At 42.2% G+C, this 25,003-nt stretch overlaps 1 protein-coding gene across 1 annotated transcript; it reads right to left on the bottom strand.

The window, feature by feature from the left end:
• Nucleotides 1-556: 556 nt before the first annotated feature.
• On the bottom strand, nt 557-24,419 carry ckmt1b.L (creatine kinase, mitochondrial 1B L homeolog). The gene is given in 10 exon segments (NM_001086060.1): nt 557-947; nt 1,624-1,749; nt 1,887-2,021; nt 3,000-3,123; nt 3,380-3,465; nt 5,090-5,311; nt 6,660-6,755; nt 7,662-7,860; nt 11,704-11,873; nt 24,374-24,419. Coding segments are annotated over 9 exon segments (1,260 nt in total). The 5' UTR covers nt 11,856-11,873; nt 24,374-24,419; the 3' UTR covers nt 557-827.
• Between the last annotated feature and the right edge of the window lie 584 nt (nt 24,420-25,003).

Here is a 25,003-nt window from a genome sequence, read left to right as displayed (position 1 = left end):
GATTTATCAAGGGTCGAATTTCAAATTCATGTAAAATATTTTCAATTTGAATATACTCACAATTCAACTGAGAGGCTATTTAAGAAAAAAAATTGAATGACTAATATTCGATGGAATGGTTCCGACTCGAAAACTCGAATTGTACAAATCCGAGTTTTTCTTCCTAACAAAATTGAATGTCAGGAAGGCTATTAACATCTTCAAATGGGTCACTGGACCTCTGCCATTGACTTCTACATGAACTTGGCAGGTTTTAGGTGGCGAATAGTCTAATTCAAATTGTTCCCAGGGTCAAGGTTTGATAAATCTCGAAATTCGAGTTTGGATTATTCCCAATTCAAATTCGAATTGCAAAAATACAATTCGAAAATTGGAATTTACTATTTGACCCTTAATAAATCTGCCCCCAGATGTTTGACAGATGCTGCAAGTTGTAGTTTGGCAACTTTATTCAGCAATACATTTTATTTTGATGATAAATAAATTATCTCTTTGATGGACTCTATCCATGAGCCACCCTGCTGTTAGAGAGAGAAATGAAGAAATAGATGCCAGCTAAGGACAGCAGTGTTGTTTATTGAAATGGACGCAGGACAATGTTTATATATAATATAATATTTATAGATATTCACACCGTGCTGCAACTGCTGTACAATATTTAGGGTGCATGTGTGTAGCAAGCTGCCTGCCTGAATCTGTAGGGCAGAAGAAAAGATGTGGGATACTTCTGGTTCCATCTGATACCTTGTTGATTTTGCTTTATCCCACTCACTTCTATGCTGAAAAGAGAGGCCATGGCATTTGGTGGAAAAGTCTATGACTTTAGATTACTGTTTAGAGAACTGAGCCAAGGGGGCAGGAACGCGGATATCTTGCCCTTTCTCTAGGCGCTTCTCACAGTCAATAAGGTAATTGACTCCATCAATAAGCATCTGCACCAGCTCCACCTGTAGAGATTACAAGGAGATTATATGAAGGTCACAAATGGTCAGGGAATAAAATCAGCTTCTGCAGAAATCTTATTGGGTCCTGAAGGCGACTCTGCAAATGTCCTCTCCATTTACACCAAATATAATATAAATCAAGACGCAAAAGAAGCAATAAATAGGATCCTATAAAAATAACCAGAACTATTGAATATCTGATTTTCCATTTATCCATCTGTCTGGTATTTGGGCAAATGCTTCCTGTTGCTATACATTGTATTTGGAAGCCAAGTTAAAGCAGTGAGGAACCCTGTAGATAAATCGGGGGCAATCAAGCCAACAACTGCAATTCCTAGCGGTTCTACTTATGTTGTAGACAGAAATGTAGAACTGGTGCTGGTTTATTCCTTAAACAAAAGGCAATGTTCCATAGGAACAGACTAATGTGCAGATATTTTTATAATAAGGAAATCCTAGGAACAGATTAGCAGTAGTAGTGGAATTGAAAAAAGACACATGTCCACCAAGTTCAAAATTGTATGTCTATATAAAACCTACCCAACTGTTTGTTGAACCAGAAAAGACAAAAACCCCATCTTAAGCCTCTCCATTTTCATTAGGATGGGAAAAATGTGTTCCTGACTCTCTGGATCAACTTGGTACTAAGCGCTATTTTCAATAAACCTGAATATTCTACCTCAGATTTTCCTAAACGATCCAAGTTAGAGATATCAAATGTGCTTCCAACAGCAGCAGTGTCAACTCCTCCTGTGCCTCTCTTCTGAAGACGGAGGTTTTCCAGTACTTTTGAAAAACGAGAATCCTAAAATAGAGAAATACGGCTGTCAGGCCTGTGTGGTAAGAACAAGGGAAGAACAAATCTAACTGTGAAGGCCTGGAGACTATAAAATAAACAAATTATTGATTTATAAGCCAATGAAAAGCCTGTGGGGTGTTTACCTTGCTGAGGAGAGGTAGATTAATGTGCACTCCAGCTCTCAGGCCTGTACCCAGGTTGGATGGGCAAGTTAGGATGTAACCCAGTCTCTCATTCCACATAAACTCCCAGCCTTTTTCTTGAATCAGCCTCTCAACCTGCAACAAACAGAAGAAATGCTTTAAAAGAATAACAGAGCAGTTACACGCTTTCTAAATTAAAAGGCTACAAATAGCCTCATTACTTTAATGAATTAAAACTACGGCATTGATGTCTCAAAAGACAGAAGCAACATGGATATGAATATGCCCGTTAGTGTTCATGTACAGAGCACTTCTGCCTGGGGACTGGCTGCACTTTGCTCTTAACGATGGATAAAAAATCTGCAGCGAGGTTGCATAGTGATAAAGCAGGAGGTAAATACAGGCCCCCGTTGTAACCTGTATCAGACACCACTCTCTAACTTGCGAGTTTGAATGACATGCAAGTTAGGGGACCCCTCATGAATACAGCATTGCAGAACACAGGCAGACAGACAGTGCTGTATTCATGGGGCTGGTTGCAGTTATGAAATGGAGTGCAGAGACCTGGGGCATTCATTTAGGCAGGGTGTAAAATGCAACAACAATGGAGGACTGCAACTTGTTTTTTTAAACTTTGTACCTTGACCTCCTGCTCATAAATGAGCCCTCATGTTTTCCATCTGCAAACTGGTGCAAAAGTGTGCCAATAAAAGTGTCTTGGTGATATATTGCATGAAATAGTAGGGGTTGAGTTCCCCTTGGGTGAATGCCAGTTGTGTTAGTAAGTGACATCCCAGGTATCTAAAACTGATTCATGTGGAAAGTATCAGACAATGGGCCAGATTCAATTCAGTGAGAAAAAGTTATCTCATGGTTTATCACGTGAAAACTCATGGACGAGATTAGATTCAAGGAGAAAAAACTTTTCTCCTAACTCAGTTCCAGTTTTTTTTCACATGATAAACATGATAAGTTGTTCTGAATTGAATTGCATCTCAAATTGAATCACGTTCATGACTTTTTCATGTGATAAATCCTGTCCCCTGACTTCCATCAAAAGCAATATGCATATCATGACACTGTGATGCTCTATACTCATATATATTTCTGTACCTCCTTCAGGCCCCGGCAGAAGCGCTCAAAGACCCTCTTCATGTTCCCCCCCTTTTCCATAGAGATGATCCTTGTGTGGTCCTCTTCGTTTATCCAGATGAGGAAGGTCTTTTCATTGTTGTGCCTGTTACATTTGTGAAAGGAAGTGGGATAAGACTTCAAGAAAGTAACTGAAAATAACAGAAAATAAAAGGTGCCTCCCGTCCTCTCCAGGTATATCGAGGCATGACTTGACTTTGGAAATGCTTTACATGTAAAATAGATTAAGAGCTGCGCAGACATGTAAAAATGTGCTAATTTGGTGAAGCCATCAAATGAGCAGCTGTTGTTGATATACCTTTGCGTGTTGTAGTGCAAGGCATAATGGGCTTCATCCTTACCATATTCCTCTGGCATCAGGCCAGTCCCTTGCCATTCCAGATGCTGTCAGCAATGGAGACACAGGCTTGTCAAAAAGGAAGTGATCCTGTAACAAGAAACAGATAAACAGAGAAAGAGTTAGGCTAAATATTGGTGGTAAATTCATTCCCAGTTTGGTGTGTCCTGTGCTTTAGGTTATGGGCACAAAGGGTTGAAGACTCCGGCTGTTGTCAGTCTGTGTATTTTTGCAGGCTGAGAGAAGCAGATCTGCTCAATGCCCCTGCTCCATTGATTTGAATCAGAGGTGGTGGACCATAATGTGAGGGGCAGGGCTATGACGCATGGTCGGCGATTAGCCGATCGCCGTGTCAAACATTGGGAATCCTGCCCAGTTTTCCTTATTTGGAAAACCGGGCAGGAAGTTTTGACCCGGGCAGCCCTTCATAATACTGGGCTGTCCGGGTCAAAACCGGTTAGGTGGCACACACAGGCTGAAGTCAACCCAAATACTGACCTCAGCTTCAGCTCTGTTGCGTGTGACTGCACATAGGCTGACCGGATTCAAATCAATGGAGCAGATCTGCTTCTCTCAGGCTGCAAAAACAACAGCCCAAGCCTTCAGCCTGTGTGCCCATAGCCTTAGTACTTGTTTTTGCCTGAAAACAATGTCCATGAGTTAGACCGCTAGACTCTTGTGACTAAATTGTATTCCCTTATTTGTTATTATTAAGTGGCTAGAGCCCTTAAAAAACAATACAGTGAATCTGTTCAACACTAGTAACACACACACACTAATTCATATATTTACCCAACCATCTAAAAATATATTTACCCTTTTCTTATCATTTAGGGACATTATTCTACAAAACATAAAACATTTAAAGAAATCTACTAGACATTTCCAGTGATGTAGAAGCTTGTCTGACCAGGACAAGAGAACAAACAAGAATAAGCATCGTGGGCACAACTGAAACATAAAAATCTGCTGTGATTGCAGCAGTTAATATAATGTCAAAACCAGGCAGAAATGAATGAATCGCTGTGTAATAACCTGGTATACAGATTGCTCGAGACCTGGGTTTTCTGGATAAGGGATCTTTCTGTAATTTGGATCTCCATACCTTAAGTCTACTAAAACATCAATGAAACATTAATTAAACCCAACAGGATTGTTTTGCTTCCAATAAGGATAAATGATATCTTAGTTGGGAAGAAGTACAAGGTACTGTTTTATTACTTCGGAAAAGGAGATACTTTTTTAAAATCGGAATTATTTCATTATAATGGAGTCTATGGGAGAGGGCCTTTCTGTAATTCGGAGCTTTCTGGATAGCGGGTTTCCAGATAATGGATCCTATACCTGTACAATGTTCCTGCCATGTATCATAATTACATGTACGGTGAGGGATGATATGGAAAGAGAATATTGTCTCACTCTGCTTGGTGGGTCTATAATACAACTATACTCATTAATTAGTCAGAAGAACAGGAGCTACACAGGTACAGGCTTTAACCCTAGATTGCACCGATATGAAGCTTGCTTCTGAGTGGAGCAAGGGAACTTTGGTAAGGTCACACTTGGTTATTAAATTTGCTAGTGTGGAACTCAATAATCACAATTTTTGTTGATTTAACAAACAGTGGATAATACCACTCTTGTCTCCCTAAATAACCTGACCATGGAACTAAGTCCCACTGATTAAACTATTAGCCCCAAACAATCTGCTTACATCAATAAGCTGCTGTTGTTGCTTTTCTGTCATTTGCATGAGGCTGTAGTACTGTCCAGACAAGTCTCCCTTGAGTCCGTTAAGGGCATCCACTGTCACCTTTTCTACTTCTCTTCTCTCTGCCCGGGTGCAGGCTGGGGGGAGGCTCAGACCACGGATGCTTCGGCCAGTACGGACACGAGAAGAAAGCACATAGCGCTCATCGAAGAAGCCACCTTTGATCTATTGGACAAATACATAGGTTGTAAGCCACGTAGATCTCATGTACACACCTTGCCACACAACACTAGAAACCAAAAAGTAAAAAAATATGCAAATTGCACTCTTTGTAAGTATATGGTATTTCAATTTTGGTTGAGTGGATTAACGCAAAGCATATGCTGCATATGACATTGCCCTTAAAGGAACAGTAACACCAAAGTAATGAGAATATCATGTACTGTTGCCCTGCACTGGTAAAACTGAAATAGAGAAAAGTCTATATGGTACAGGTTAAATAGTGGATAACAGATTACACCATTATGTTCTACAGAGCTTATTTGCTATCTGCTGTGTAACCTGAGCCTTTTCTCCTTTGAATGGCTGCCCCCATTGCTACACAGCAGCTTATTTATATAAACAATAATAGTGTTTCTGAAGCAAACACAGCAGTTTTACCAGTGCTGAGCAACACTGCATTTGTATTACTTTAAAACACTTTCATTTTTTTCATGTTTCATATTTCTTTAAAATGACAGCAGGCAGGATGGCACTCGGAACACTTTGTTTTCGGAAGTTGCCTCAAGAGGAAACTTCCACTGACTTTGGAAAATGAAGCACTCCGAGTGCCATCTCACCAGTGATTTACATTCTAGCCAGCAGGAAGGCAGTTCAGGGAGATTAGTCGCCCGAAGAAGAGGAGATTTGTCGCTGTGTGCCTAATCTCCTCGAATCTTAGCGTGTGTCACTGCCCTAACAGACTGTAAGTTCTTTGGGACAGGAACCTTATCTGAACAGTGTACTGAAGCACCTAAATAGATGCATTTATTAGACTGTCTAATCTCAATACCCCTGTTTGTGTTTATGTTTTGTAAAGCACTGTGTACATTTGCGGTGCTATATAAATAAATACAAGTCCATGTTCAGCACTGCAACTGAGTGAAATCAAGATTTTGATAAATCTGTCCTTACATTCTTGAATGTGTGCGCTCAAAAGTGGGTGGGTGATAGGACCTGGCGGCCTAGGGGAGCCGAAGAAGGAAATCCAGGCCTGAGTGCTGCTCAAAAAGAAATGTATGAGCAGTAATTACTTTGCAGGGCTACTTCCCATTCAAGAATATAAAAAGTAATAAAAAGTAATACAAAGTAAGGGGGTATTTTCATTATGATCTATGCTACAAGCAAAGGTGATCAACCTTTAGAATATGCAATAGCCCTACTCAAACAAGTACTTTATTCTTGGAAAAAAACGGGGGTAAAACACAGGGCTCGCTTGCACCTCATTAGCTTATAAAACATACAGAAACATATATACATTAGTTCTAAACATAGTACATTTTCTCTTTTTAGTATGTACAGCTCAAATGTTTACCTTGCTTGCATCTAAGTCTGTGGGGTGTTTCATATTACGTGGGTCATAGCCATTGTGGCGTTCCTTTATCACAGGGTCAAACAGATCTCCAAACACCTAAAACACACAGGATTATTTTTGAATGAAAGAAGGCAAATCTAGCAGGTTACATTCCAGAGTTGTTTTATTGGCGCTTTTTATAATTAGGACACGTTAACTGTATTATTCTCTTCCACCAAGAGACATTTCATATTTGGCACAGTTATCCATCCTGTATCCAGCTACACAGTGCTTAAGCCCATATGAATATTTCATAGGCAGTTAGAAAACACTTTGCCATTGTTCAATAATTTCAAAAAAATGATGATTGTCATAAAAAAAAAAAAGAAACTTCACTGTTAAAAGGACATTTTGACTGTTTTAAAAGCGCAGCTGTGTGATTGGCAGTAATGAGGGTTAGAATTATATAGGAAATGAAAAAGAGTTTATGGCAATGAGTATGTACAGAATTTACTTTATTGTATCTATTTGTGTCCAGTCAGAGTCCCGGGATATTTTTGTAGCTCTAATGGTTATGTCACGTGCCATTTTGCTGTCAGTTTTTCCCAACGGTAATATTAGTGGCCAAAGCACAGACAGGATCAATTTTTAGAGACTATATAGGAAACAAATCTAGACCCAGAAGCACCTTCCCTAATGAATCCTGCCTAAACTCTGCCCCATTCCACTGCCAGCTCCTTCTCTTTAGTTTAGTCTTCTGCTGACATTAAACAGTTTCCCAGCCCCATGTATTCTCTGCATCTTGTTCCAGACAACTGAGCAGACCATTATCCTCTATATCTCACTGTGACTGCTTGTAAACTGAATTGACAGCAAACACTTGCCAGACTAGCAGAGTGGTGTCTGGCCAAACAAAGCCATCGGTGTATTTCAACTCAATGTCACTGGAAAGTTACTGGCCACTGGATTCCTGAATCAGTAGGGAAGGATGATACAGCATTGTAGTCACTATTGGGCTCTCACCTCATAGCACTCTTCATCTCCTGCTACCATTCCTACTGTTTTAATGAAGGGATGCCCTGGGTTATCCACTCCAGTCTGGATGCACTCGTCCAACGTGTATCCTGCAGGTGTGGACTTATCACAGAGTTTGGTGTAGATGGCTGGAGTAAGGCTGCTGGCCATGCAGTTGTTGTGTTTGCGTAGATCAGGATACTCCGCACTGTGCGATAAGAAAATTGTCAGAAAAATATTAACCTACAATGGTTTTATTGCCATTGGTTTGAGAAAAGCATGAGTGGGGCTGGAAAAGATTTGCATATATCAACCTATAGTAAAAACATACTCAGCAACATATTCAACAGAGAATTCATGAAATTGACACATTTATATAATTAATAACCTTTAGATCCAATATGTCTGTACATCCTCGATCACTGTTACAGCTGCCTAGCAGTGAGGAGTTCTGTACAGTCCTTAGATATTTAAGTTCAAATCCATAAGTAAAAGGTCTCCTTGCATCATAAATATTCATGTATAACAACATATACACTTATCACTCTAACTGCTTTCTGGACCAATTAAATGCTAGCAGGAATAATGGTTACATGGGGCCTCATTCCTTTTCAAGGGACTATTGTGTTTAAAACTGCCTTGATCAGCCACTGACCCTCTCTCATGGTAGCCATCAATAATGAGTTCATCAAAGATGTGTGTCTGGCTGCTAATTGGGTGTCTCTCTGCATGCGGCCTGGTGGCAGTAGCCCTACACTGAAATTTGCTGAAAGCAGAGGTTCTGAGTGTGACTCTAAATATGTTACACACTCCTGTGTATAAATATAAATATAGAGAAAGTACCATGCATACACTATTTTTGCTTGAAATAATTAGGTGCTGAAAGGGGGTGAAAAAGGCCGGTTGTCGACTAACTGATGTATAATTTAAATTTATGGGACATCGTTATCGGTAATTGTCATATATATACATATATATATATAGTTGTTTTGTATGCAAATATCAGAATGTTCACTGTATACACCCATTTTATTGTACAGAGCTACAGAATAGATTATGCTTAATAAATACATTAGGGATGCACCAAATCCACTATGTTAGGATTTGGCTGAATCCCCAATCCTTTGTGAAAGATTGAGCTGAATACCGAACCGAATCAGAATACTAATTTGCATATGTAAATGAGGGGAAACAAGAGGGAAATAAAGTAAAAAAGACTAAAACATGTTTGACTTCACATGATTTTTTGGATTTGGAATCTTGGCTGAATCCCAAACTGAATCCTGGATTGTGCATCCCTAAAATGCATGAAATGTCATAATTTTACTTTGGAGGCCACATAACATTTTCTTACAGCACTATAAGGCTATAGGTTTTGACAGTCCTAGGGGGGTTAAAGTCAAACCAGCTGGGCCAGACTTGGGGATCCAGCATGTAAGTAGCTTATGGTTATATTAGGAAGTGTCCTTTCCCAGTTAATCACCTTATCTTCCTATATCACATAAGCTAAGCTCCATCCTCGGCCATGCTGTGAACTTTTTTTATGCACAAACACACAGTATAGGACAAGAGGTCACACAGTACTCTGTATAAATTAGCTTTGCAGGAGTTTTAAGCATTGTACACTTCCATGTTTTACTACAGAGCACAAGATTTGCCATGGTCCAACAGGAAAAGGATTTAGGGCTGTATTTCTGCCGACTCCTTTTTTCTAAGACTCCTCAATGGACCTAAAAAGAGGCCCATAGCATCTTTTAAAACTGCCCATGTTTCATAGCTGATTATAAATCATATACATGCCACATTTATATTTAGGCTTATTTACACCTTTTTGGAGATCCCAGCTGATCCTTTTTGGTTGGTACGTGTTATAAATGAGTAGTGCGTAGGTACTAATGTGGTTGTTTCATTGGACACAGCTTTGCCCTCAAACAGGGATAGACATAGGAATACCACAGTTCCTTATCAGGTCTGCCAAACCACTGGCTGTCTGATCATAAGAGGGGATTGGCTGGCAACAGCCAGGAGAGCAGCCAGTGTAAAGCACAGAAAGGAAACTTTTCCATTCTATTTTCAGAAAATGTAGAACACAATGGCAAACACAAAATTATATCTATGATACTATATGTCCATTTAAAGGAATGCACTGTATTTATATATAAATATACATATCTTTCCTTCTGTAGCCCCTACATTACTTTTCATCAGAAGGCAGACTTGTTCAGTTTACAGCAAATAGTGTACAGGACAAGAGTAAGCAGAAAATTACTATGAAAATCTGATGCTTTTGTTGCATTTATTTCTAGGTTATACAAAGGACAACCAGAACAAAATCAGAGCTTTGTCAACAAAAGATTCCAACTATAGCAACAGCTACAGAAGATAGCATGTCCTTGCAACTGCCTGCATGGCAGCACAGGGTTTTACTGCAAATACAATACAGCATTATTAATTACTGTTGATAACACAACCCTACATTATCTTAGAATGTAGTCGGATATATTTCATTCATACGTATCATTAGTGTTCTCAGGTCTTGTTTTTAATTTTGAAATTGAGCGATCTATAATCTATCTATCTAATCATCTAACTAACCTATGTATCTCTATCTGTCTCAGGTCTTGTTTTTAATTTTGAAAATCAATGTATCTATATATCTATCAATCTAGATATAGCTATATAGAAAGCTAAATCCAGGAAACTTTATTTTTAAAAGCATATTCCTGCACATTTATCAGCATTACATAAATGTATGTATCGTCCCCCTCTCCCCTAGGAGAATGATTGATTGGATTCTTAGTCAAACAGGAAAATAGAAAGCAGCAAAACCCCCACCTGATTATAACTGTGCTGAAGCCTATGGATATATAACATTAGCAATGGAGATATATACAAAGTGCTTCCGGGTAGGGCCATATGGCTAGACTCTCAAGTGGATTTTATAGTTTTGTTTAGCTATAGGCTGGACAAGCGTCAGTAACTGATACAGCACAGTAATATTATTATATAAATAAGTAACTGCTTAACCCTAGAGTAGAAGCCTACACTTTCTATGCAATGCAGGTCTCTAAATATGTTGAAGCTAGCACAAACCAACCAAATGGATTCTCTATGTAGGCATAGGTTATTCTGGAATTGGCTAATGTTAACCCTTCCAGGGGTTATACTGCTATTGTTATGTAGCTCAGACAGTGCTAAGGAATGAGAAGCAGAAAACTAGACATATCGCTGCATTACTCATTCATAATAGAGTAGAGCCATGAACTCTATGAATCAGCCTGAGGCCAATGTCAGCAGCATCTGGGACTAATTCTTGTTTATTATGGTAAATTACTGAAAGAGGAGGCAGGGGAGGAATGTACTGAAAGGGCACAGCTAAGGAGAACATTACATTTATACTCATCATCCTGATATTGTGCAATGCCAGCCTGGCAATTGGGACAGAGTATTCTGGTGTGTTTTAGATATTATCTGCAACGACCCTTGGTTACCAGCTTTTCAAACCTGACCAAGTGAAGCAAAACTTTTACTTTTATCTTTCAGAAAGGAAGTAATCGTACAAATCTGAATGGAATGCTCAGCTTTGTATATTAACAACAGCAGGAGCTTTGCCAATCCATGAGTTCTGACATAGTGATGGGGGGCATTTCGGATTTCCGAAACGCCAAATATGTATCTGTATAGGGAAAGCTGAAGAAAGACAGATCTTGCGGTAATAAACTGAGGTGCTGCAAATTACTGATTGAAACCATAAAGGAGAATTTCTACAGATGAGGAGCAATGAAGATCTGCATGCTACAGAACTCATTTATGGTGCCTATTTTCACTTGCTTATGGAAGATATCTGATCGCATCTGGCTTGCTGCAGATTCTATCACATGCTCACATATCGTTGCTGCTCATCCTGACTGTATTATATCGGAGAGTAATGGCATGTGCAAGAGAGGAAGTTACCAGGATAATAGTAAAGCACTAACAGTACAATCATAGATTCAGCTTGAGTGCCATCATGCTAATGTCATAAACTGCCAGCTGTATTTGTCCCCCTTACCTTGCTGGGTAAAGCCTTCTCCTATTGCTGGTGTCGGCACTGATTGCTTCTCTGGTCATTAGGTATCCAGCTGCAACAGAACCGGCTCCAACCATCGCCAGGAGTCCAGCTGATTTCCTTGAGGACAGGATTCTGGAGAAAGTACTGGCCATTTTGGGGATCTTGAAGCTCTAGGGGAGAGAAAGAGTATGAGAGGAGCAGAGACACCAAGAGCAAGGCAGAGAGAGTGAGAAGGGGCTGTAGCTATGTGTTTGTAAGAGAGAGACAGAAGGAGCAGTGGCTGGGGGGGGGGAATGTGATTTGAATAGAAAGCAGTGCACTCAGTGCACTCAGATTAAAGCACTGACTGCAGCCAGCCCACTGGGTATCCAGCCTATTTCACCTCGGCACTAGGGCAGGCAAAGGCATCTCCTGCACAGTTGGCTGCGAAACTGCACATGCTGCTATAGCACTAGTGAGTGCATCCAGTCAAGTGGACAGTGGAGAAGACATATTAGAATTAGGCTACACCGTAACTTTCGTCTTTCTGTGTGGGCTCAAATCCAACACAACTTTAGCAGTTAAGATTTGTGCCTTCAAAGATGCCTGGCTGGAGTAGCTTCCCATCTTCTTTTTAGCTGACTCACAGCACATGCTCTGGGCTTCTGCCAATTACCTGATCTTAGGGACAGACTCACAACAATACACAGAATATAAACACAATATAAAATTCACAATACAAGACAGTGTCAGAGGACACTGAGCATGTGCACTGTCACTGACACATATAAGATGGCCTACCAAAATTAGAACTTGGCAGTTGTTGTCAATAACATGACTAAGACTAGTGGTGACACTAGACCCCTGCCAAAAAAAGACTTTGCGCATGACCTCTCCTGAACTCTGCTGGTCATGCCCCTCTCCCGCCGCAAGCTCGTGTAGGTGCGTAAGCACATCAATTTAAAGGAGAAGAGTAGCAAGGAGGGGGTTGTAACACTATAGAGGAAGCCAACCTGCTTCCTCTATAGTTACACCACTGACTAAATGTAGGCTTTAGCATTTCTTCAACTTGTGTGCTCAGGAACAAATGACCTGATTTTGGATTGGCAGCATTGCAGCCTTGCAGACTGCAACCAGATGTAACTCCATTCAGCCAATGATCATATTGGTGCATGCATAAACTCACTGGCCAAATTGATGAAAGGCTCTACTGCCTAAACCGTTCATTCAGATGACTGTAAGTGGATGTTGAGACTTATAGAGGAACAAGAGCTGGGAGAATAAGATCACATTTGAATATGTTCATGTCTTAAATAGCTAGTGCAATACGACTTGGTTTGGGATTTGGCCAAATTCCATCAGTTTTTGTAGGATTTGAATGCCAAGCCATGTGGCTTGATTTTAGTCATGTGACTGAAGTTGGTCAAATTTTATTTTGGAAACTTAAGTCATAATTCTGCAATGGTGTGAGAGATCCAGGCTGCAGTCTCTTCTTATTGATCCATGACCAGTGGGGGATGGAGTTCAGAGCAGGGTCCTGGAACTATAAACAGCATAAAGAAACAGCAGGAACAATAATGCAGGGGTAAAGCCTGCTTAGCAAACTGGAGATTAGCCTACATAGCATAACAAGGGATGAATAACTGAATGAGTAAATGCGATCACAGCTCCAAGATTATGTAAAATATTTTAAGTTGGCTAATATAATAATGTCTCATCTAGTCATTGGTAGATACTTTAGCTATTTGAAAAAAAATTGTATTGTATGTATTATGATAAATTCAGATAATTTCATTCTGCTAAAGAAGGTTGCTGATGAATGAACTGTAGTTCAGCTCAGGTTGAAGATCCCTGCAAATCCATACTATATATATATATATATATAAAATTGTAGAAAGGACCAGCACTCCGTTTTCCAAAGAATTCAATGATTTATTTAAATCTCACAGTGTCTCCAGGAGACACTGTGAGATTTAAATAAATCATTGAATTCTTTGGAAAACGGAGTGCTGGTCCTTTCTACAATTTTATATACCTATATACCGAGCAAAAACGAGATGTGAAGAAGTGCGGGTATCGTCTGCAATTTCGTTATATATATATATATATATATATATATATATATATATATATATATATATATATATATATATATATATATATATATTTTTTTTTTTTTTTTTTTTTTTTTTCCCACTATTTAAACATGAACTCCAAGTACTGGAGTTGGGGTTTGATAGATGTGTGATAAAATGTTTCAGTTCATCAAAGAGTTCTAGTTGTGTGTTAAATCCAGGTGTTATATATGGAAAAATATACCCCCTTCTACTGGCATTGAAAGGAGAATGTTAGGCACCAAGTGAATGTATTTACTTACCTGAAACCCCCGGGCCGGTGCTCCTATCAGCAGAAAACTGAACCGGCCCAGGGTTATTCCAGCGAGCACCACGGATTGATCCTCTTCCGGCTTCTCCTTTCTTCAAATTTCCCGGGGCAAACGCATGCGCAGTAGAATGATTTGTGGTGCTCACTGGAAGAACCCCAGGCCGGTGCAGTTTTCTGCAGATGGGAGCACCGGCCCGGTGTTTCAGATAAGTAAATACATTCACTTGGTGGAGCCTAATATTTGGCACCCCCAAGTGTGAAACGACTTTCCTTCTCCTTGAAGTACACAGAGGCTCAAATAGCCCTCACAGGCTAAATAAATCGTGGCTGTCAATGGCATCTTAAAGCAACCCCTCTGGCACTTGCCAGAATCCACAGACTGACAGTCCTGGCCTGGTAATCCCTATTCGAAAATAAAAGGTTATGGAGCAGTTCCATGATCAAATAAATGGATGCTGCAGGTTGAGTGCACCAGTCATGTGATCATCATTAGGGGTGAAGTAGAGCTGCTAACATAACTATGTACAATTTATAGAGATACTCATTACAGATTATTCATTTCTCTTGTGTAAGATTATTTACATCTCTTGTGAAATATCACATTATTGTCTCTAAGGGCTATTGTACATTGGGGGGGGGAGGGGTATCTGCCAACACACTTAAACCAGGGAGATTGTCAGGGAGCCGGGAGCCCCCTCTGGGGAGTAGTCCGGATCTAGGAGGAAGCCCCTCAGGAGGGATCAGGGTCGTGGTATCCAGGGGTTAGGCAAGAGAATAATCAAAGTCCAAGCACAGGTCAGAAGGCAGGCGGAATACAACAAAGTCCAGGGCAAGGCACGGGGTAAAAGGCAGGCAGAGTAACAGCGAAGTCCAAGTCCAGGCAAGGGGTCACAACAAGGAATCAGGCAGATATAAGCAGGGAAAAACAGCAAGGGAACCCAGGAATCTCTCAGGGAACAGGATCCTATTTTCGGGCGCCATCTTGGCGTCTCAGGCGTCCTTTTATCTTTGAATTTGGCGCCCTTGCGCCAGCGTCAGCGCGCCTGCGACCGTCGCGCCGTGCTAGCGTCACAACGCCGGCGTCGGAACCCACGTGGGTTCCCTGGGCGCCGCCATCTTGGATTCTTCGCCACCGGGAGCGGACGCGACTCCTCGCGCTCCCGGCGGTCTTGACAGTACCCCCCCCTCACGGGGGGCCTCAGGACCACCGGGACTTGGTTTCTGGGGAAACTTGGAGTGGAAGTCTCTTACCAAACGAGGAGCATGCACATCACGGTGTCCCTCCCAAGAGCATTCTTCGGGGCCAAAGCCCTTCCAATGGATGAGGTATTGAAGGGACCCTCTGGAGATTCTGGAATCAAGGATTCTCTCCACCTCGAATTCTTGTTGACCCTCCACAGAGACAGCAGGAGGAGGAGATTGGACACCAGAGAAACGGTTGGAGACAGTGGGCTTCACCAGGGAGACGTGGAACACGTTGGGGATTCTCATCTCTGGTGGGAGTTGAAGTCTGATGGCTACAGGGTTAATTATCTCCAAGATGGGGAACGGACCCAGGAACTTCGGACCCAACTTGGGAGATGGCACCTTCAAGCGAATATTCCTGGAAGAGAGCCAGACACAATCACCCACCTTGTAGGGAGGAGAGGGCCTTCTACGGCGATCCGCGAAAGTCTTGTGGACTAGAGCACACTTCTCTAGATTAGACTTGGTTGCAGCCCAAATAGCAAGCATATGGGCTGCCAGATCATCTGCAGCCGGGACGTCCGACAACACGAAGTCCTGAGGAAAGGCTTGAGGGTGCTGTCCATACACCACCATAAATGGGGACCTTCCTGTGGAGGAATGACATGCATTATTATGAGCAAACTCCGCCCACGGGAGGAGGTCAGACCAATCGTCCTGGCAAAGAGACACGTGGTTCCTCAGGAACTGTTCTAAGGCTTGGTTCACACGTTCAGCTGCCCCATTCGTCTGCGGGTGGTAGGCAGACGAAAATTTAAGTGTTATTCCCAAGTCTTTACATAGAGAACGCCAGAACTTGGCGGTAAACTGGGTGCCTCTGTCGGAGACGATCTCCACCGGGAAACCATGCAGGCGGAAGATGTACTTAATAAAGAGTTGGGATAATTCCACCGCAGAGGGTAACTTCTTCAAAGGGATGAAATGGGCCATTTTGCTGAAGCGGTCAATGACAACCCAGATCACAGTATTCCCACCGGAGGGAGGAAGTTCGACAATAAAGTCCATAGAGAGGTGCATCCACGGACGAGAGGGAACCGGCAAAGGCTGTAACAACCCGCTGGGGCGGGAATGGCTAGGCTTAGAAGTGGCACAGACATTACAAGCAGCCACAAAGTCCTTTACATCCTTGCGGATATCAGGCCACCAGACTAGGCGCCTCAAGAGTTCAAGGGTCTTGGCCGGACCAGGATGTCCAGCTTGCCTGGAGCAGTGGGTTTGTTGCAGGATGGCCAGGCGAAGTTCTGGAGGGACGAAGGCCATGCCAATCGGAGTATCTTGAGGAGCCGAAGACTGCCCAGCCAGAATCTGGTCGGCAAATTGGGGATACAGAGAGGCAATGATCTTGACTGGTGGAATGATTGGTTCCTGCCTCTCAGGGTCACGGTCCACCGGAGTGAAGCTACGAGATAAGGCATCGGCCTTCAGATTCTTGGAACCTGGGCGATAAGTCAAAACAAAGTTAAATCGGGAAAAGAAAAGGGCCCACCTGGCTTGTCTGGGATTTAGCCTCTTGAGGGACTGTATAAACTCCAGATTCTTGTGATCTGTGAAAATCTGGACAGGAATTTCAGAGCCCTCCAGGAGGTGACGCCATTCTTCAAGGGCAAGCTTGACTGCTAAGAGTTCTCGATTTCCGACATCATAGTTCTGCTCTGCGGATGAGAACTTCTTGGAGAAAAACGCACAGGGGTGCAATTTTCCATCAGTGGAGTGTCTCTGAGACAGGATAGCTCCGGCTCCGACTTCAGAAGCATCAACTTCGATGCAGAAGGGTAGTGCAGGATTGGGATGTCGGAGAACAGGAGCGGACGTGAAGGCCTCTTTCAAGGACTGAAAGGCTACTATGGCAGATGGAGGCCACAGGCTGGGTTTACCCCCTTTCCGGATGAGGGCCAGGATAGGTGCAATGCGGGAAGAGAACCCCCGGATGAACTGTCGATAATAATTAGCAAATCCGATGAATCTCTGGATTGCCTTGGTACTCAGTGGGAGAGGCCACTCCTGGATGGCCGACACTTTCACGGGGTCCATCTCAAATCCCTCTGGAGAGATAATGTATCCTAGGAAGGGGATCTTGGATACCTCGAAGACACACTTCTCCAACTTGGCGAAGAGAGAGTTCTTCCTCAAACGAGAGAGTACCTCCTTCACCTGGGAGCGATGACTTTCAAGGTCCTTGGAAAAGATCAGGATGTCGTCCAAGTATACGACTACGAACCTTCCTAGGAGATCTCGGAACACATCATTAACAAACTCCTGGAAGACGGCAGGGGCATTGCAAAGGCCGAAGGGCATAACAAGATATTCATAGTGCCCATCCCGAGTGTTGAATGCCGTCTTCCATTCGTCACCCTCCCGGATGCGAATGAGGTTGTAGGCCCCCCGGAGATCCAACTTGGAGAAAATCTTTGCCCCTTTCAGCTGGTCAAAGAGCTCGGCAATCAAGGGCAGGGGGTACCTGTTTTTCACGGTGATCTTATTCAGACCCCGATAGTCTATACAAGGCCGAAGGCCTCCGTCCTTCTTCTCCACGAAGAAGAACCCAGCCCCTGCAGGAGAGGTAGAAGGGCGGATAAACCCCCGCTGGAGATTTTCTTGGATGTACTCCTTCATAGCGGTAGTCTCTGCAGGAGAGAGAGGGTAGGTGCGCCCTCTGGGGGGCATAGCTCCTGGCAGGAGTTCAACCGGACAGTCGTAGGAGCGATGTGGGGGAAGGAACTCTGCAGACTTTTTACAAAACACATCAGAAAACCCCTGGTAAGTGGAGGGCAAAGTCTTTAGTTCTGCAGTGGAGACATTCACCTTCTCGAGGGGTTTTGGCGGAAGGCAATGTTGCAGGCAAAATAAACTCCAACGAGAGATCTGCCCAGTGGACCAGTCTATGGTGGGGTTATGCAGACGTAACCACGGAAGACCCAATATTACTGGAGTAGAAGGGCAGGGAATGATGAAGAAAGAAAGTTTTTCTTGATGCAGCGCCCCAACTTGTACGGATAGTTCCGCCGTGAACATTGTGACGAATTCAAACTCCAGGGGTTTGTCATCTATGGCGGTAATTCGCAGGGGTGAAGACAATGGAAGCAGGGGAATCTTCATGCGTTCGGCAAAGAAGGCGTCCATGAAATTGCCATCCGCTCCGGAGTCGAGGAAGGCCCTTTCGAAGATAGATTTACTTGCCAGGTGAATCTGCAAAGGAAGGAGAAGTCTGCGTGAATTTTCTTGATACTTCTCCTGAGGCCCTCGAGTGATGCCCCCTACATGAGAAACCTGAGACATACCTCGGGGTACAAAACTCTTGGCTTTGGCAGGACAGGCGTTGGCAAAATGGGAATGCCCACCACAGTACAAACAGAGACCTGCCATACGTCTTCGGAGTCTTTCCTGCTCGGAGAGGCGAGCCTTTCCTACTTGCATAGGTTCCTCCAGGGGAGACGTGGACACATGAGTCACAGGGACAGCGGATGCTTGCAGAATCGGCCTTTGAAAGCGAGGGGCCAACATGGGAGAAAATCGTCTGCTGCGCTCTCTCTCCACCTGGTGTTCTCTGAGACGGGTGTCAACCTTAATGGATAGAGCGATCAGCCCTTCCAGGGTGTCAGGAGTCTCTCTGGAGACGAGATCATCTTTGATGCGGATGGATAGGCCTTGGTAGTATACGGCCTTGTAAGCGTCATCACACCAGGAAGTCTCCGCCATCAGAGTTCGGAAGTCTATAGCGTACTCATTGACACTGCGGCTTCCCTGCCGGAGCTGCAAGAGACGGGCAGGGGCGTTCGTAACCTGACCTGGAGCATCAAAGACTATGCGAAAAGCTTGGAGAAATTCTTTAACATCATAAGTCACCGGGGAATTCTTCTCCCAAAGAGACGTTGCCCACTCCAGTGGCTTGCCTTCCAATCGAGACATCACATACCCCACCTTGGAACGCTCACTTGGAAACTGTGTGGGTTGGAACTCAAATTGAATTTGGCATTGTGTGGCAAATCCCCTGCAGGCTTGTGGGTCCCCACTGAAGCGAGGGGGAGGTGGAATGCGAGGCTCACCTGTCGGGTAGCTTGCGTTCGTAGAGGCTGCCGCCATGGGGGGATCTCCAGTAGGTGGAGCAGCGGAGGGCGCAGAAGGCACTTGAGCTAGCAGGACATCGAGTGCTTGCCCAATGCGAACCTGCTGGTTTTCGTAGTCCTCCATGCGGGATGCCAGTCCGCGGAGCGCTCGTCCGACATGAGGTGTGGCTTCCTCAGAAGGATCCATGGCCCGAAAATAATGTCAGGGAGCCGGGAGCCCCCTCTGGGGAGTAGTCCGGATCTAGGAGGAAGCCCCTCAGGAGGGATCAGGGTCGTGGTATCCAGGGGTTAGGCAAGAGAATAATCAAAGTCCAAGCACAGGTCAGAAGGCAGGCGGAATACAACAATGTCCAGGGCAAGGCACGGGGTAAAAGGCAGGCAGAGTAACAGCGAAGTCCAAGTCCAGGCAAGGGGTCACAACAAGGAATCAGGCAGATATAAGCAGGGAAAAACAGCAAGGGAACCCAGGAATCTCTCAGGGAACAGGATCCTATTTTCGGGCGCCATCTTGGCGTCTCAGGCGTCCTTTTATCTTTGAATTTGGCGCCCTTGCGCCAGCGTCAGCGCGCCTGCGACCGTCGCGCCGTGCTGGCGTCACAACGCCGGCGTCGGAACCCACGTGGGTTCCCTGGGCGCCGCCATCTTGGATTCTTCGCCGCCGGGAGCGGACGCGACTCCTCGCGCTCCCGGCGGTCTTGACAGAGATAATGCCAAAAATCATCCCACCTGGAATTGGTCTTCAAGGATAGTAGAATGGATTGCCTTAGATCAGGGCTAGTATTTATGGCCCCTGACATACTCAAGGAATCCATCTTTGTGTGATATCAATATTTATTACTAACTATTCTCAAATGTATTAATACATATGTTAGGCTTATCTGTTACTTATCAGCAAATGATTAAATTTTCTTTCGAAGGAACATTCAATATGTGGTGGTAATCTGTTCACGTCACAGAAAAGTTTGTGTGGCACAGAAGAATTATACAATGGGATAATGTAGACACTGGGCCTTTGAGTTTCACTGTTTCCAGATAATCACAGTGGCATGACAGGACCCTTATAAAATGGCTAATTGAATAGAGCCCATTTCTGTTTGCCCCCATTGTTCCTCTGTCCTCAAGATGGTATTTAGTTTAGCCAGTTTAACAAATATTGTTGGAGATTATCCAATGACCTTTTTTTGTATCAAATGTATTACTTTATGTTTGCTTAACCTGTGTGGCTATCTGGTTTATTACCCATTCCAGTCTCTAGCAGATAAGTGCAATATGTCTGGCACCACTGAATACAGTCATGTTCCTCCTTTCAACCTTGTAGCCAGCTCTCTTGTTCACAAATAGGGCAGGGACACATGCTCAGAATCGGGGAGATTAGTCATCCGGCGACAAATCTCGTCTTCTTCGTGAGGCAACTTCAGAAAACGAAACGCTCCAAGTGCCATCCCGCCAGCAATTTATTTTCTTGCCGACGGGAGGCAGTGGGGGAGATTAGCCGCCAAAAGAAGAGATTTGTCGCCAGGCGACTAATCTCCCCAAATCTGAGCGTGTCTCTGCCCATAACGGTGGCAGCATATGGAGAGATTAGTCGCAAGAACAAGAGAGTTGATATCTCAGACAGCCAGAAGAAGAAAGTGTTTCTTGCAGTTAGAAGTAACGTTGGCCATACATGTAACAATTAACATCTTTCTGCAACCATTAGTTGCCAACCGATATCCAAGTCTTTTGCTGATATCGGTCGGCTGGTCTCTCTCCATACACAACCTGAATATCATATGAAACTTTGTATAGCCACCTTACGATTATTGTATGTGTTCACACACTTGCAAAAACATAACTCCATCTACAAGGTGGAATATTGAGGTTTCAAGGTCCAGCTCAGTGACCAACCCCCTACATCCAGTGTCCAAATATACATCTACGTGTGGATCCTTAATCTGCCAACACAGTAATTATTAACTAATGTATGTCCTATTGATAAGTAAAGCCTCCTTTTAATTTACATAATATTATTCTGTACATTTTATTTAAATATGTTAATGTGATATTTTACTTTGCAAGTCCTTTTGTCCTTATGTTTTTGAACGTATTAATACTGTATGCATGAAATCTGCCACTGAACCTACTTTATTAATTCAGAAACTGTATTGCTACAGAGCTTTAAGCAACCTTGCAATTATCCTTAAAGGAAAACTCTTCTGCCGAACAATGTAGGTTTGTATAGAAAGATATTGCATAAAACAGCTCATGTGTAAAACCCTGTTTCATGTAAATAAACCATTTTCATAATAATATACTTTTTAGTAGTATGTGCCATTGGGTAATCATAAATATGGTACTTAATATGATTTTAATCATAAATATGATTTTAATTACAATGTAGTTTTAAAGGTATTTGCTTTTCTATTCTCCATCTCTACAATCTATAATTTAAAAAGTCAGTGACCCAAGAAACCAAATAAATTCCACATATTGTTCGTTAGTATTAATTTTTATTTCTTGTCTCTCCTGTTAATGTCTCACTCATAGCTGCTAAAGCCAGTAACTCTAGCAACCAGAAACCAGTCTGAATTACAAATGATAGAAATGAAGAATACATAGGAGAATGTAATAAACTGCATTAATGGAACAAATATGCACAATGCATATTTTTGTTTGGTGCTACCCTAGGCACCGGACTTTAGCCTGCCCCTGTGCAGACGGCCCTGGTGTACTGCGCATGCACCATCATTGAAGGACAAGGTGCCTTCCTCCCCTTCAGCTCCACCACTGATTTTCGGGGCCTCAGGTGCCTATATTGTAACTATATCCTTGAATGTAAACAATTTTCCTTTGCGTATATTTGATATATGTTTACAAAGTGACTTCCACCAAATGGAAAAAATTACTGCAGTTTTCCATTAGCACAAGTGCTTGGTGTATATACTGTAAGAAAAGGTGATACTGAAAAAAAAGCCAGTTATTTCAGTCCAAATATAAGGAAGCCATCTTCAAACTGGTCTTAAAAATTCAAAATGCGCACTTACAGTTTGCAGTGTGATCAACTATATTATGAACGTTTGTTCCATTTATGTCTCATATTACATACCGATAAATAAAAAGACCTGTAGCAGAAATATGACAGTTGCATCAATATAACAAAAGCTCATTATAAAGTAAACATTATGCAGCACAGTGAATTTGCAGTCACATAATGTTGTTTAGAAGTGTAAAGCGATGGTTATACCAGGGGACTAGGGCAGAAACACAAATATTGCTATAACACTTTTATACATTATGCACTTGTTTTTCCAGTGCCACGTATACATGTCTACATCCAGTACACTGTGAATGGGAAGTGATGAAATCACATGCTGCTTGGCAAATCATGCTGTTGGAAATGGCACCAACCAAATACTTTCCTAAATACACAGCACCAGATGAACAAACTAAACTGGTTGTACTGTACTATACTATAAAAAGCTTCATTTAGCTGTTATGACTTTGAGGCTGATTTATGAACACCAATAGCAACCAACTAGCAATTTGTTTCAAACTGTCTACTTTGAAAAAGAAAGCAAAACTTTGATTGGGTAGCGACTGCACTTGTTCAGTTTAGCACCTTTGTTCTTAATCAGCCTATGTATTACCAGTACTCACAACGAGAAGATGTTATAACAAGGGAAGGGAGGTTCCCTGCACAGATTTTGCATTGAGTCACTGGGGCTCTATCTACTCTCACAGTAGGAATATATGATACATTTTCCATCTCATAACCTCTTAAATAGCAACCTCTTAAATAGCTATCACACTTGATAAAGGGCCTAGCCCGAAACATGTTGTGTTTTGTACATTCCCAATAAAAGATTTTGCAGTCAAAGAATACTGCTGTGGATTTGTCCTGCACTTGGATTTCTATTGATTGACTCTATTGGGGGATCAACACAGGATACCCCGCAGGATAACCAATCAAGCAAACAAACGGTGAGCTGCAGTCCATCTTTATACGTAATAGACTCTTAAATAGCTACACCCTGGTCTAAGAGAAACACATTGGTTTATAAAGTTGTTTTGTATTACTAGTATGAGTTTGAAATCATTGCATCAACTTTAAAAAGATGACACGATTTGAAAAATTAGCATGTGTTTGTCCCATAGCAAAAGTATTGCCGAGATTCTAGAAGGAAAAAGGGAAGATTAATTTAAGTTTGGGTCTAGGAGTGTCCGGGGCTCACATACAGACAAGGAAAGATAGAATCAGCAGAGGTCTGTGCGGTATATTAATCAGTAACCAGGCGCACCCTTATCTGGAACTTTCCCTAGCCTGCATTGTTTTATCATTCTCACATTAGCCAAAGCAAACAGGAAAAATTAATTAAATATATTTTTTGAAATAAAAGTATGTAAATGTTGGTGGTCTGTTCATATCTGCATATACTGTACTAGTAGTACACACACACACATAAATATATAAAAATGTAATTAAAAGAAATTTAAAAAATATTAACTTTTCATATTTTAAATAAAGAACAAGACAGCCGAAGTAAGACGAGTGGGTGTTTCCATGCATACGGATAGCTATATGCAAAAATGCCATTCTGTATATGAAAAGCTATGCATCCATACAATAAATCAAATATAAATTGTACCGTAGATATAGGGCAAGTAAAGCCTTATACTGTATATATTACAAGCTATTCCCCCATACATTAAATGAAGGGATAAACTATGCCTTTAAATTGTATATTGGAAGTCACCTTGCTCTGACTTGGCTTGTGACCTTGTAGCCTTATATAGTTAGTGATTTCTAAATTCTGCAATATCTAGGGTATATATTTATATGTACAGTTCAGAAGGTATATTTCTTTTTATAGCAAGGGCAAATTATATAATATTGATAATTAATGCAGAAAATGGGTTGGAAGAAAACACGGAAAATCAATACACTGTTAGAGCTGGAAAATACATATGAATATATGAAATTGTGGGAAAAAAATATGTGCAAGAATTGTCTTTCATACCTGTATGTGCTGACTTGGCCTGGATGAAAGGTGGCTTCTCTGCTGATGAAGTGACTGATCTGATGCTCAAGAGGCTCCTTTAAATTCAGAGCTGAACCCTTTCATGTGTAATCTGAAGTGGATTGTGATCCCTCCCACTGTACACACATTGTTACCTCTTATCACACTTTACTGGCTCTGAGCTTTGACTTTTGTGCCTACTGTATTTTGTGTACAGTATTAGACATGCCCATAGCACACCATTCATATTCACATAGCCATGACACTTTTAGCAAACATCATTCTCTGTTTATTCTCTCTGTAATGATTGGAAAACTTGCCATTCATTTTGTAAAATGCTAATTCAATACAGCCTCATGGCAAAAGCTGCCATGGAGCCCCCACATTGAAAGAGCATTGTAGTAAAACATAGAAAACAGGAAAGCAAATATAGGAAGATGTGGTGCTAACAATTTACATTGCTCAACCTTCAGCTCTACAGCTATTTTTAAAGGGCAGCCCTGGGAACTGGCGTGCTGTAGGGTGCTAGCAGGCAATGGAGTCAACAATATTTTGTACTTTTCTATACACACACATATACATACTGAATATATCTTTATAGTTGTAGGTCAGAACCTAGAACAGACACAG

The sequence above is a fragment of the Xenopus laevis genome, chromosome 3L (assembly GCF_017654675.1).
Source record: "Xenopus laevis strain J_2021 chromosome 3L, Xenopus_laevis_v10.1, whole genome shotgun sequence".
Classification (NCBI taxonomy): domain Eukaryota; kingdom Metazoa; phylum Chordata; class Amphibia; order Anura; family Pipidae; genus Xenopus; species Xenopus laevis.
Note: the sequence above shows the minus strand (reverse complement) of the source record. Positions and strands in the feature narration are given on the sequence as shown.